Below are 13002 nucleotides of genomic sequence, written 5' to 3' on the forward strand. Positions count from 1 at the left end.
GAGAACATCAACAAATATTTAAAAAATGGTTCTGAAAAAAATTGCCTAGGCCACCTTTAAGGCTGCTACCGGCTAATGTCTGGTCTGGACAAAATGGAACTCTTCCAGAGACTTAGAATGTTGTGCACACATTTTTTCAGAGACCTGTTCCATCAAGATCCCAAATGCAGCTGACTCAGGCAAGAGGAAAAGAGGCCGACTCTGTATTTACATCAATGATGCTTGGTGCTGGATGGACACTGTTTCCCAAATGTTAAATAAATATTAATTCAAAACCAAATTATCAACACTATTTTGTTACAGCTGTTTCCATTCCACCAAAAGCAAATTAAAAAAATGCACTGCAGAATTATTTCCCAGGTGTACATACATTAGGTATGTATGTTCTCACCGTAGGTTGCTGAAAGAGGCCGTGCTCAGGAGGAGTTTGGGATGGCGGGAGGTCCCCCCGGCATCACTGTGACTGTAGAAACGCAGCACTCTCCTTGACTGTCAACTGTCTCAACCTCTACTCTTCCAACCAACATCATTGATTGTTGGAGACTAAGGAATATTCACTTTGCCAATGAAATCACATACTGTCTTCCTAGTGCTACAACCCCTGATATCTTGGACAAACTGCCTGAACGTTTGGCAACTCTCCCGACATCTATCAGGAAAATCATAATCCACATTGGATCCCCAAGCAGGGGTCTCCTGTGCATCCCTGAGGCCAGGCTGAAATCTAGAGGAGCCTTTGCGGTAAGGGCCCCAAGGCTCTGGAATGATCTGCAGGATAACATGATGTCCGAGTCGGTGTCTTCTTTTAAGTCTCGCCTGAAAACGTATTTATTCAGGAAAGCATTTTCTGATTTTATCTGATTGGCTAGCCATTTTATTGTTTTACTTTCATTTTAATTTGTGCATGCTTTGTCTTTTTTCAATGGTGTCTTTGTAACTGTTATGATTTTAATTGTTCTTCTGTGAAAGCACTTTGTACTCTGTTTGATAAGTGCTCTACAAATGAAGTTATTATTATTATTATTATTATTATAAATAACTGTATATGTTGTTTTATTTGATTTATTTTGTCTGTCACACTATTCTAATATAAATGTAATTATCTGGTATGTTTACTGTTTGTAGCATGAAGGGAAAGCAAACTTTAATTTTGTTGATGATAAATGAATTACCTAGATCTTTGATCCTTATAAATCTATTTGGTTACCTTGATGTCTCTGATAAAGTCATGCTGCAAAATGTGCTGTCTACGCAGGAACATCCACCAAAACATGTTTATAAACTAATCCTATATAGTAGTAATTTGCATTGTCAGATACGTTCAGGAAAAAACATAATTCCTCTCTTTACTCTGTCTGCAGAGTCATCCACAGTTAAAGGCATCTAGATTTGTCAGATGACATCAGGTAGTATCTGCATTACTGTCTGCTCTGTGCCTCGGCGGCCTCTATTGATGCCCTTACAGACTATGATTTAGATTTACACAACATATTAACTAATTCAGTTATATCAACGCATCAAAAGCATTTTTGTCTCACTGTTCTGTGTAAGATATGAAAATGACCTAAATGGATTTTAAATATTGGATTATTTTGGTATTATTATACTGTAGGTATAATGTAGCTCAAACTGCATCATATACAGTAACATGCAAATACCTTACTCCTCTTTCTTTGTTTTGTATATAATTTTATTATAATAATATCAATGAAAAAACAAGTTGAGAAGTTTCTCACTTTAATATGAAGTCATTAATGTTTACTTTAAATTGTGAGTTTACCCACATAATTTTCTAAACGTGTATAAACCAGAAAAAAAATGTGTGTTTCTCCAAAAATATACACAAACTTAAAGCAATTTCTGGCAAAATTTAACTTGACATCGGACTGTTAAAATAATTGTGTTTCTGTTTATTGTGGTGATCACTGTGATTGATTATTCAAAGATTAATAACTGGAGTAAAGTCTGTTAAATGAATTGATGAAGATACAACAGAGAGTATATGAGTAACATATATGCGTACAAGATTAATAAAATAAAGATAATGACAGCATTTGTGTATTTGTTCAGAATAGGTCCTCGTCACTTTAGTGACTCTGCAACGGCACATAAAAACACATATCCTCCTTCACAGAAAAGCTCATGTGTCTCGTGTCAGTTACTCCACAGTCCCTCTCTACAGTATGTTGGCTCCACAGGAGTGAGGCTGCAGTATCTCAAGTGTAACAATGAGTTTAACAGATTTTCTAAACCAGGGGTAGAAAAATGCGTAGATCAAAGGGTTTAGACAGGAGTTAAACAGTACCACAAAAATCATAAGAACCTCAGTTGAAGAACCAATTATGAGTTCGTAGCCTGAGAGAGACACACAGTAAAATGGACAGTAACACATGAGAAACACAGCAACAACAACACCAAGAGTCCTGGCTGCTTTCAGCTCAGATTTGTTAACTGTTACAGTCGCTGATCGCTTCAGTGTGACTGCTGTAATGTGTGAGCGCATGGCACGAGCCTGAGACACAGCCACTGCAAACACTCTCACATACAGAATGATGATGGCACTGATGGGAATGATGAAGCTGAAAATAAGGTCGACAACTCCTATTACATTAATCACACATTCTCCATAGCAGGAATTATACATTCCTGGTTGTTCCAGGTTATCATGTAAAAGAACAAAACTGTAGAAAACAGAGTAACCCCAACACAGGAAAACACAGATTTGAACTCTCTTTGCAGTGATTTTGGTGGGGTAGTGCAGAGGGTCACAGATAGCCACATAGCGGTCGACTGATATGAGCACCATGTTTACAACTGAGGCAGAGAGAGTGATTACGGGTATAAAATGATATAGAACACACACCAGGTCACCCAGGAGCCAGCAGGGCTCTGTTGAGAGGATTTGAAACGGCATCACAAGGAGGCCCACGAGAAAGTCTGAGACAGCCAGAGAGAGGAGGAGGAGGTTGGTGGGGGTGTGGAGCTGCCTGAATGGGGGAGAATATCATCACTGTGAATTTTACAAACACAAATATTACAAACATTATCGCCAATAAAAGTAGTTTTTTTTTATCTATATAGTAAATGTGGCTGTTGTAAGCACTGTTAATAAACAAAAAAAAAACACCAGGATGTAATGCTCAGATCTCACTACAACAATATATTATCAATGCTAAGACATTTAACTCTGCCTGAAGTGGGAGATGGAGATGATGACCAGCAAGTTGAGAGCCACAGTGAGCAGAGAGATGGAGGACAGCACAATGTAAATGAGCATTGCCTCAGCCCGAGGGCGAATGTGCTTCTTGCAGGAGGTGTTGAGGAGTTGTGGAAAGCAGAGTTCAGCTTCCTCCAGGGTCTGCATCATCAGACAGAGAGGAGGAGAGGAGAAGCTGCTGAACACACAGCTTTCTAAGCAAAGTTCTGTCATACAGCTGATTTATCTCTCTCCTCATCTCCTTCTCTCCCTCCCCTCCTGTCTAATAGCCTCTGTCTGATCTTCCTCCTCCCTCCCTCTATGCGTCATACTCTGCATCTGCATCTTCATCACTCTCTGGTGGAACAGGTTGGGTTTGTTTTGTTTTGGCTGATGTATGGACTTGACAACAGCATTAATTACAGAATTTGGGAAAAAGATGTAAAAACGGCTCTAAAAAAGTTCACTTATTTACAATATGATTTTTCTTTTATTTCACCCTCTATGAAATATAGTCTTGAATTGTTATCCTTTTAGTCCCTAATATCTCTAATGTCAGGGTGGTGAAATCTGATATTGAACCAATGAGATTATTTTTATGTCTCATTATGCCATTACCTCAATCAGTCTGTCTGTTCATAACTACAGTATAATGCTAAATGATCTGGATGAAAATGTGAGAGGTTAATTTTAGCTCCCCCTTAGTTTTGTGGATGGGTAGAACAGGAATTAAAAAATGTTCAACAATGAAAATAATAATAATGAGGTAACTCAATCTATTTTGTGGGAAAACTTCAAAGTGTGGTAGCAGCATGAACATTTATATTAAGTGGACAATATTGTATAAAGTGAGATATGTAGGCTATATAAAAAGTCTCACATGTAGGAAACAGTGTCCATCCACTATGACTGCGTTTGAACACCAAGTATCACTGATGTAAACATGGAGCCGCCTCCTCTCATCTAGCCGGAGCCTTGCGCTCTGATAGAACATGGTGCGCCCACTGTGCTCTGACACATGGATGATGCAGGTCTGTGTAAAGATGTTGGCTTAACAGTCTTCGAATTCCTAGTGTTTGACACCATGAGTCCCATTTCTTCCAGACCGCATATTTACCAGGAGCAATCTTAAGTCAAAGCTGGGCCAGCATGGCTCTATTCCGGCTCTTTTTCCTCTCTTCTGGAACGATCACAGCACCCACCGTCGTGCCTGGTCCTTTTAATTAAGTAGCCTACAAGTAAGTAAGTAATGCAAGTAATGCTGAAACCAGCAAGCATACACAGCTTTAGCTCGGAAGGAATTGAAGAAGAAAAGTATTGCACGGTAATGCAAAACATATTACAAGATAACGCAAAACAAGGTCACCTAAAAGTATTGCAAGGTGACGCAAAAGTAGTCCTAAAAAAGTCCTCTTGTGAGCCTTAGTTACAGTACGTAACTACTGTTCTACTTCGTATAGGCTTCGCACTCTAAGGCTATCTCTATTGGGTAAGAGGCAAAGCAGGATGAGTCAACGCCTCACTTGGCCCATACGGTACCACGTTCAAGTTCAAATCCACCTGCCCAGAGCCAACATGAAAAGCCACCCAGTCCCTTGCAATCCCGTGGCGTCCGTGATGGCATACCCGCATCCATTAATGACACGACATGCAAGAGGCAAACCGACCCACATGAAATAGGCTTTGGATGGGGGGCCCCACAGCTGTGCAGGTACAGACGAATGTTACGCAACCGTTCCAGATGAGCACCATGCAGGGCCAGTGCAAGTAGCGGCCGCTACCCCCACCGTCCGGTTGGGAGAAGACGCACCGTAAACTCACAGAGGACAATCACTCAGACAGAACGCTCAGTACTGTGTGAGTCAACAAGACTAGTAGACATCCCGCAGGTAGAAATGGACAAACGAGCATGGGGAAGACCAGGAGGCCGTCGTGCAAATATCATCCACCGTCATCTCACTGTGCAACACCACAGAGGAAGAGACACCTCTCATGGAGTGGGCCCTGATGCCTTCCGGCGGAGATTCACCGGGTGACACATTGGCCTGTGAAATTGTCTTGCACAGCCAGTGAGACAGATGCTGCGCTGACTGGACTTTTGTAGACCTATGGGTGGGAAGGAAGAAACCAGAGAGGGCAGGGGTTGACTGGCCCTTGGGAAATTTGGGAACATTCCCGAACGGCCAGTCCATTTCAGGCCGAACTGGCCGGTGGTCACAGAGTTTTTACTTTTCAGTTTCTTATGTCTCACTTTATGATCAGCAACTGGGCTGGCTGGCCAGCCGCTCAGCAGCAGTGGAGCGGAATCTGTAATGTATATTGGCTGTTAAGGTCAGTGATGTAGAGGGACAGGTTGTTGATGACCCCAGTCATATTGATGAGGAGGGAGAGAAGGACAAGGAGGAGGAGCAGGAGGACAGGGAGGAGGAAGGAAAGCAGCAAGAGAAAGAAGAGTGGGAGGAGGAGGAGAATGGAACTAGTACAAAAATAGTGACAGGTACAGGGCAGTGTGAAGGGCTGGGTAGGTAATCATATTATGCATAGATAGAATTAGATACATTAAAATAGAGTCATGTTTATGTCCCAAGTTCAATCACAGAGAAATAAGGTCCTTAGCCACTATAGCCTTTATGTTAAGGGCCTGCTGAATTAAATATCTATGTTCCTTTCCAATGATAAAATTAGTTATTTTTAATAATATATAAACTGAGTGATGTTCTTCTCATGCAGTACAATCAGAATAGAGAGAGGCAGGGTCCAACACAGGTGAAGCTGCGCCAGGGATAGACCCACTCAGAGCTGAAGACGAGGGCTTTGATATTTTACATTTCTTACCACTCTCAACAACCCCCCAATATCTATCAGACCAAAGATGGGATTATGAGAAAGTGTAAGAAAGAAAACTCACTGTATTGCATAGTATATTTGGCATATGCAAATGACAGTGTATTCATTAAGGGGGGAATGACAACCTGGAAGCATGTACATCAGAGAATAGAAGAGCATGAAAGAAGCCATGTTCACAGAGATAGTGCATATTTTATGATGGCCAGTCAAGCAGACATAGCAAGCCTACTAAGTGAAAAACAAATGTCTCTTCCATGGCCCACACCGCTCTCCCGGCTAAGGCCAAACGAGACGGTGGTGCGGCCCGGGCATCCACAATGCTCGCTACACCGCCTAAGCTGCAACACACTCTGCTTCCGCGTCATGACGGCCGAGAAACGAGCCGCTCTTCCTGTAGAAGCGGCACAATGCAGCTATCTTATCATAGCCTGCATTCCCAGCGCAACTACATGAACCCGCTCGGGTGTGCTGCTAGCTCACCGGCAGTGTTTTCGTGCCACGCTGACATACACGCTACACTGCCGACAACTGCTCCAACGAGAGGTCTCAACGCATCACGGAGTAACCATGGTAGCAGCAGCCAAGCCCGCTATTGCCAGAGAGATGCTACCACTAGCCACGTCTCTCCCATCATAGCGAGGCAGAGAAGATCGCTTGTTGCCTTTGTGAGTGGCTTGCTGCGACGTTTGGCCGCAGAGGCTCCTCACTGAGTAGTGGCCAATAGTGAATGCGTCACTGTAGACACTACGACAACACTGTCGCAGGCAATGACGTCAACGGAGCGACCGGCCGTGGTGCGTTCAGGACACCACAGTCTGCTCGGTTTTTTCGGGACTTCGGCAGTGGTGCGTTCAAGGTCACCACGGCGGGTTTGGCCTTTTTGATTGCGGCCCCCCTTGGGCCAAATTCCCATTTATGGAGGGTTTGGTGGCGGTGAGGCCCGAGGAAGCTTTCCAGCGTTTCATCCACAACGCTCCTCAGCTAACAACGCGTCCCCTGACTCATTTCTACACGGAATGGAGATGCTGAAAGCCAACAGACTGGATGGAGGGCACATTGAGGCGGGTTTACTTCCTACAATTTTGCTGTATCCCACCGTCTTTCCGGGGCATCAAGGAAGCCATCCTGTCCTCTCAGGAGGAGGTGGACTTCCTGGCCACAGAGATTCAATAGCTCCTGCAGAAACAGGCTCTGTTGTTGGGGCGGCTGTGGCTCAGGAGGTAGAGCGGGTTTGCCGTTAATCGGAAGGTCGGCGGTTCAATCGTGTCGAAGTGTCCTTGGGCAAGATACTGAACCCCGAATTGCCCCTGGCGGCTATTCCGCCAGTGTATGAGTGAGTGTGAATGTTAGTTTCTGTTTGAGCACTTAGGCTCAGTGTATGAATGTGTGTGACTGGTGAATGCAGTGTAAAAGCGCTTTGAGTGGTCGAAAAGACTAGAAAGGCGCTATATAAGTACCCTTATACATGTCCAACCCACGACATGTATAAGGGTCTTTACTCCACGTACTTCCTGGTCCCCAAGAAGACTGGAGGCTTCAGACCCATCCTGGATCTCCGCTACCTGAACCAGCACATTGAACGGAAACCGTTCCGCTTGCTGACACTCAGGAAACTGCTGGAGCCATCCAGCCCAGCCCAGCGATTGGTTGACGACCATAGATCTGAAAGACGCCTACTTTCATGACGAGGTGGCCTCCTTGAAGATGCTATCTCTCTCAAGACAGCCTTGTTACTGGCTCTCACCTCTGCCAAGAGAATGAGTGACTGCCCGGAAACACAGGAAGTTTCTGCGTTTTGCCTTCCAGGGGGTGGCGTACGAATACCAGACTCCCCTTTGGCTACTCACTACTCTCCTGGGGAGAGCCGACACATCAACCAACTGGAGCTCCAGGCGGTGTTTCTGGTCCTCCAGCACCACAAAGCCCTAGTCCAGGGTGGGCACGAGCTAGTGACAGTCGCCTACATCAACAGACAGGGCGGAGTCCGATCTGCAGCTCTGTTGACGTTAGCAGAGGACCTCTGGACGTAGACTGCAGCACACTTGCTGTCTCTGAAGACCCTTCACGTCCCAGGCTCGGAGAACAGGGGGGGCTGACCTCATGTCAAAGGAGGGGTTTGGTCTTAACACTGCTGCACGGTGGTCACCACGAAGCAGCATGCAGCTGGGATGAACCATCAGGGCGCACAGCTCACTCATTCTCTTGGCAGAGGTGAGAGCCAGTAACAAGGCTGTCTTGAGAGATAGCATCTTCAAGGAGGACTGTTCCAGGGGCTCGTAGGGGTTTGACCTCAGAGCCTCTAGTACCAGTGGCAGGTCCCACTGGGGTGTGGAGACACGTAGCAGTGGTCGTTGCCTCATCACACCCTGCAGAAAACGCTTCACGGGGGGGTGGGTGACAGGTCTGTCGCCAAACCCCTCATGACAAGATGAGATAGCTGCCGCGTACACCTTAATGGTTGAGTGTGACAGTCCCTTCTCCATTAGGCCCTGTAAGAAGGAAAGGAAGGATCCCACTGAGCAGATTATGGGATCCATTTCCTTCTCAATGCACCAGCACTGGCCCAGCCACTTAGCTTTGTAGCAGGAAGTGGTGGAGCCTGCCCTCGTTGCCTGGATGGTATGTACCACCTCTGCGGACAGCCCAGCCTGTCTCAACCTCTCCCTTTCAGGAGCCAAACCTGGAGAGGTTGGCCGAGCACTAGCAGTGTGCCTATGGCGCCTCACTCCTGTAACAGAGCCCTCCAGACCTGAGGCACTGGCCAGGGCTCCGTCACTGCCAGCTGCGTCACCTCTGTGTACCACCCCGCCGATCTGCGGCTGGGGGCTACCAGGATGACTGACAACCCTTCCTGTCTCACCCTCTCCAGCAGGGGGGGGATGAGATGGAGTGGGGGGAAAGCATACAGCAGCCCTTTTGGCCACGGGGCATGTGCAAACGCATCCAAGCCCAAGGGCGGTCTGTCCTGTGATAGGGAACCACAGTGGGCAGTGGGTGTTGTGCCGTCTGGCAAACAGGTCAACTTGCACAGTCCCGAAGCGAGACCAGATCTGCTGTATTATATCAGGGAGCAGTCTCCACTCGGTTTGTGGGGGACAGCCCCTCGACATGAGGTCGGCCCCCCCTGTTCTCCGAGCCTGGGACGTGAAGGGTCATCAGAGACAGCAAGTGTGCTGCAGCCCACATCCAGAGGTCCTCTGCTAACGTCAACAGAGCTGCAGATCGGACTCCGCCCTGTCTGTTGATGTAGGCGACTGTCGTGCCGGTTGTCTGTCCTCACTAGCTCATGCCCATCCTGGACTAGGGCTTTGTGGTGCTGGAGGACCAGAAACACCGCCTGGAGCTCCAGTTGGTTGATGTGTCGGCTCTCCCCCTTTGAAATAACGTTACTCCAGTACGGCTCAGTGTGTGGAATAGACGCTAGCCACATTAGCCATGGAGCATGCTAGCGCCAAGTTCACCTGGCTAACATGCTGTATAATAAAGTTCCATGAAAAGTCCAAACTTACATGTTCCAAGTTTGAAGTCGGCTTCAATCCATCCCTGTGCTTCAGTTCTTAAGTGAATTATGGTTTGTTAGGTTACTGGGCCTCTTTGTGAAATGGTGAGTAACTTAACACTACGTGTTAAGCAGCCTATTACACCAGCAGAGTGTTCAAACTTAGCCTTAGTTATTAGCCTAGACTAGTGTTTCTGAACGGGGGCGTTCCGAGGACGATGGGGGGTGCTGGAAGCAATATTTTGGGAAGGGGGACGCTGAGCTGCTTTTGGTTTTGTTTGTTAGTTGGAAATTCTAAGGTGAGTTTACACCAAAGATTCACAATACGAGTTTAAACTTGCAAAAAAACTCTGGTCTACAACATTAAAACCTGCCAGATTAGTCCACTGCGACTGGAGGAGACTGTGTATTTTCCCCGTACTGCAACTTGAGGAGACGGTGTATTTTTCCCCCGTCAGCTACTTGTGGTGCAGCTCCGTGTTGCCTTCACGGGAATGGGAAGTCAGAGTATCTTTAAAATTGTCATCTTCGCCTGGTAAAAAAAGCTATATTTTAATGCAATAAACCATCAAAACCATCATAAGGTAGATTATAATGACACACTGATATACAACAGTTATTATACAACCTTTCAAAACATGGCAAATGTCCATGTTTTGGCCATATTTACTGTTTATATGTTAACTTTTATTGGGAGTTTTCTTCAAAACTGTATTTCTGTCCATACAGCCACATTCCAACATAAATTGAAACATTGAAATTTTGACAGTGAATATTGATCAATATTCCTGTGACCAAAAGTACTCCTGTGCTTTATAGGCACACAAGTTGAGAACAGAACATTCTACTGTAAGTGGACTCTTTCTCTTCATTTTGAAGACAAATCAATTGCTATATTGGATGTCTGTGTAGCTCCTACGGGTCGGCCAGTAGAGGCCGATAAAGACCGCCTCCTCCAAATCAACTCTTCTCTCCTTCAATTTGAGGAGAGAAACGAAACGTCTCGGGTTACGTATGTAACCCTGGTTCCCCGAGAAGGGGAACGAGAGACTGCGTCGGTTACGACACTATGGGAACGCCTCTAGGCGAAGCAGGTCTGAACGTGAATGAAATCACTCCAATCCTATTGGCCTGTTGCTAGAACGGTAAGGTGTGATGGAATAACCGGAGGAGTATAAAGCACACCTGTACACACTCATCATTAGCTTAAACTATGAAGCAGGCGCTTCAGGCGGGGAGAGAGGTGCGGCGGGCCGACGCAGTCTCTCGTTCCCCTTCTCGGGGAACCAGGGTTACATACGTAACCCGAGACGTTCCCCTTCGAGGGAACTCGAACTGCGTCGGTTACGACACTATGGGAACGAGATACCCACTAAACCGTGCCGAAAACCCCGCCTGCCCCTGTGTGCAATAAAGTGGCACTACTAAGAGGAGAGCGCACGAGTGCCAGGTGCCGAAGGAAGGTCAAGACTGTAAAACCGAATGAATGTGTGCGGAGTGGCATAGCCAGCCGCTAAACAACATCCTGCAAGAGGCCCCGGAAAGGAGGGCTCGAGAGGCCGCCTTGCCTCTGGTAGAATGAGCCCTCACAGCCACAGGTGAAGGCAAACCGCGCACCTGATAGGCCAGGGAAATAGTCTGAACAATCCAGTTGCTAATAGTATGTTTGGATGCAGGGAGCCCGGCCCTGGGAGACCCAAAACACACTAGCAGCTGGTCAGCCTTCCTCCAACGGGAGGACCTCAGAGTGTAAATACTCAGTGCTCTGACAGGGCAGAGCAGATGAAGTCTCCCGTCCTCCGCCGTCACATGAGGTGGAGGATGAAATGCCTGCAGCACTGTGGACCCTGCCGCACAAGAAGGCACTTTAGGGATGTATCCTGAATGAGGGTGCAGGATAGCCCTAATATTCCCCGGGGCAAACTCCAGGCTTTGCGGGGAAACCGAAAGCGCTTGGAGCTCCCCCACCCTCCTTAGAGAGGTGATAGCAAGGAGAAAGGCCATCTTGAGGGTCAAGTGCTTAGCCTCAGCTGACTCCAGGGGTTTGAAGGGGGCCTCAGCCAACGCCCCAAGAACCACTGCCAGATCCCAAGTGGGAACCTTGGACCGAGTCGCAGGTCTCATCCTCCGGGCACCACGGAGGAAAAGTACAACCAAGGGAAGTTTCCCCAAGAACCCCTCCCTCAGAGGGGTGTGGAAAGATGAAATAGCTGCCACGTACACCTTGAGGGTGGAAGGGGAAAGACCAGCAGAGAACCGGTCCTGGAGGAACTCAAGTACCTGAACCACCGGGCAGGTAACAGGGTCCACCGACCGCTCCCTACACCAAGTGGAGAAAACACTCCACTTCAGGCCGTACATCCTCCGTGTGGACGGGGCCCTGGAGCTCAGGAGGGTCTCGACTGCTCCGGCTGTTAGACCCGCCTCTAGGTACTGTGCCCCCTCAGGGGCCAGACCCACAGTCGCCATATGGCGGGGCAAGGGTGAAGAACCCGGCCCTGCGCCTGGGACAGCAGGTCTCTCCTCAGAGGGACCCGCCACGGCGGGCCGTCCAGGAGCGACATGATGTCCGAGAACCACACCCGGGTTGGCCAGAACGGGGCTACAAGCAGTAGGCCGACATAGTCCTGGCGGACCCGCTCCAGAACGGGAGCAGAGCGACTGGGGGAAAAGCGTACAGACGTAGCCTCGGCCACGAATGTACCATGGCGTCCAGACCCAACGGGGCAGTTGGGTCTGGACAGAAACCATAGCGGGCAGTGCGTAGTCTCTTGAGACGCAAACAGATCCACGTCTATGGGGCCGAACTCTTCGCACAAGAGCTCCACCACTTCGGGGTGAAGTCTCCATTCCCCGGGCCTCAGCCCCTGCCTCAACAGCAGGTCTGCTCCCTGATTCTGTGTCCCCAGGAAATACATCGCCCTGAGCGATAGTAACCTCTGCTGGGACCACAGGAGGATCTGACGCGCCAGTCTGTCCAGAGGGCGCGAGCGCAGACCGCCCTGGTGATTCAGATAGGCCACCACCGCTGTGTTGTTCTACTCAGAACGAACCAGGACGTGGTGGCCTTGGAGATCGGGCAGGAAACTCCTTAGAGCCTGGAACACCGCCAACATCTCGAGACAGTGATATGCCACTCGGATCGATGCACCTGCCAGGATCCCCTTGCAAAGCGGCCATCCATGACCGCGCCCCAGCCCGTGAGGGAGGCGTCTGTCGAAATAACCAGCCGGCGACAAGACCCTCCCAGCACGGGCCCCTGGGACAGGAACCAAGTTTCCTTCCAAACTGATAGGGAACGAAGACACTTGCGCGTAACCCAAACCAGACGGAGAGGATTCCCCTCGGGGAAAAACCCTTGTTCCTTAGCCACCACTGCAGGGGTCTCATGTGCAGCAGTCCAGATGGTATTACGCTGGACGCAGCCGCCAGGAGACCCAACACTCGTTGAAAGTGTTTC

At 48.0% G+C, this 13002-nt stretch overlaps 1 protein-coding gene across 1 annotated transcript; it reads right to left on the reverse strand.

The window, feature by feature from the left end:
• Positions 1-2176: 2176 nt before the first annotated feature.
• LOC119906086 (trace amine-associated receptor 13c-like) lies at positions 2177-3364 on the reverse strand. The gene is made up of 2 exons (XM_038723602.1): positions 3192-3364; positions 2177-2987 (listed from the first exon to the last, which is right to left on the reverse strand). The coding sequence occupies exons 1-2, from the start codon at positions 3362-3364 to the stop codon at positions 2177-2179; spliced, it is 984 nt and encodes a 327-aa protein (XP_038579530.1).
• Between the last annotated feature and the right edge of the window lie 9638 nt (positions 3365-13002).

The sequence above is a fragment of the Micropterus salmoides genome, unplaced genomic scaffold (genome assembly GCF_014851395.1).
Source record: "Micropterus salmoides isolate LMB-PRFRI ecotype aquatic unplaced genomic scaffold, ASM1485139v1 Ms_hic_scaffold_16, whole genome shotgun sequence".
Taxonomy (NCBI): domain Eukaryota; kingdom Metazoa; phylum Chordata; class Actinopteri; order Centrarchiformes; family Centrarchidae; genus Micropterus; species Micropterus salmoides.

Coding starts and splice junctions, on each gene's coding strand:
- LOC119906086 (XM_038723602.1), bottom strand. CDS start 3,364: ATGCAGACCCTGGAGGAAGCTGAACTCTGCTTTCCACAACTCCTCAAC. Junction 2,988..3,191: donor ATCTCCATCTCCCACTTCAG/GCAGAGTTAAAT, acceptor TCCCCCATTCAG/GCAGCTCCACACCCCCACCA.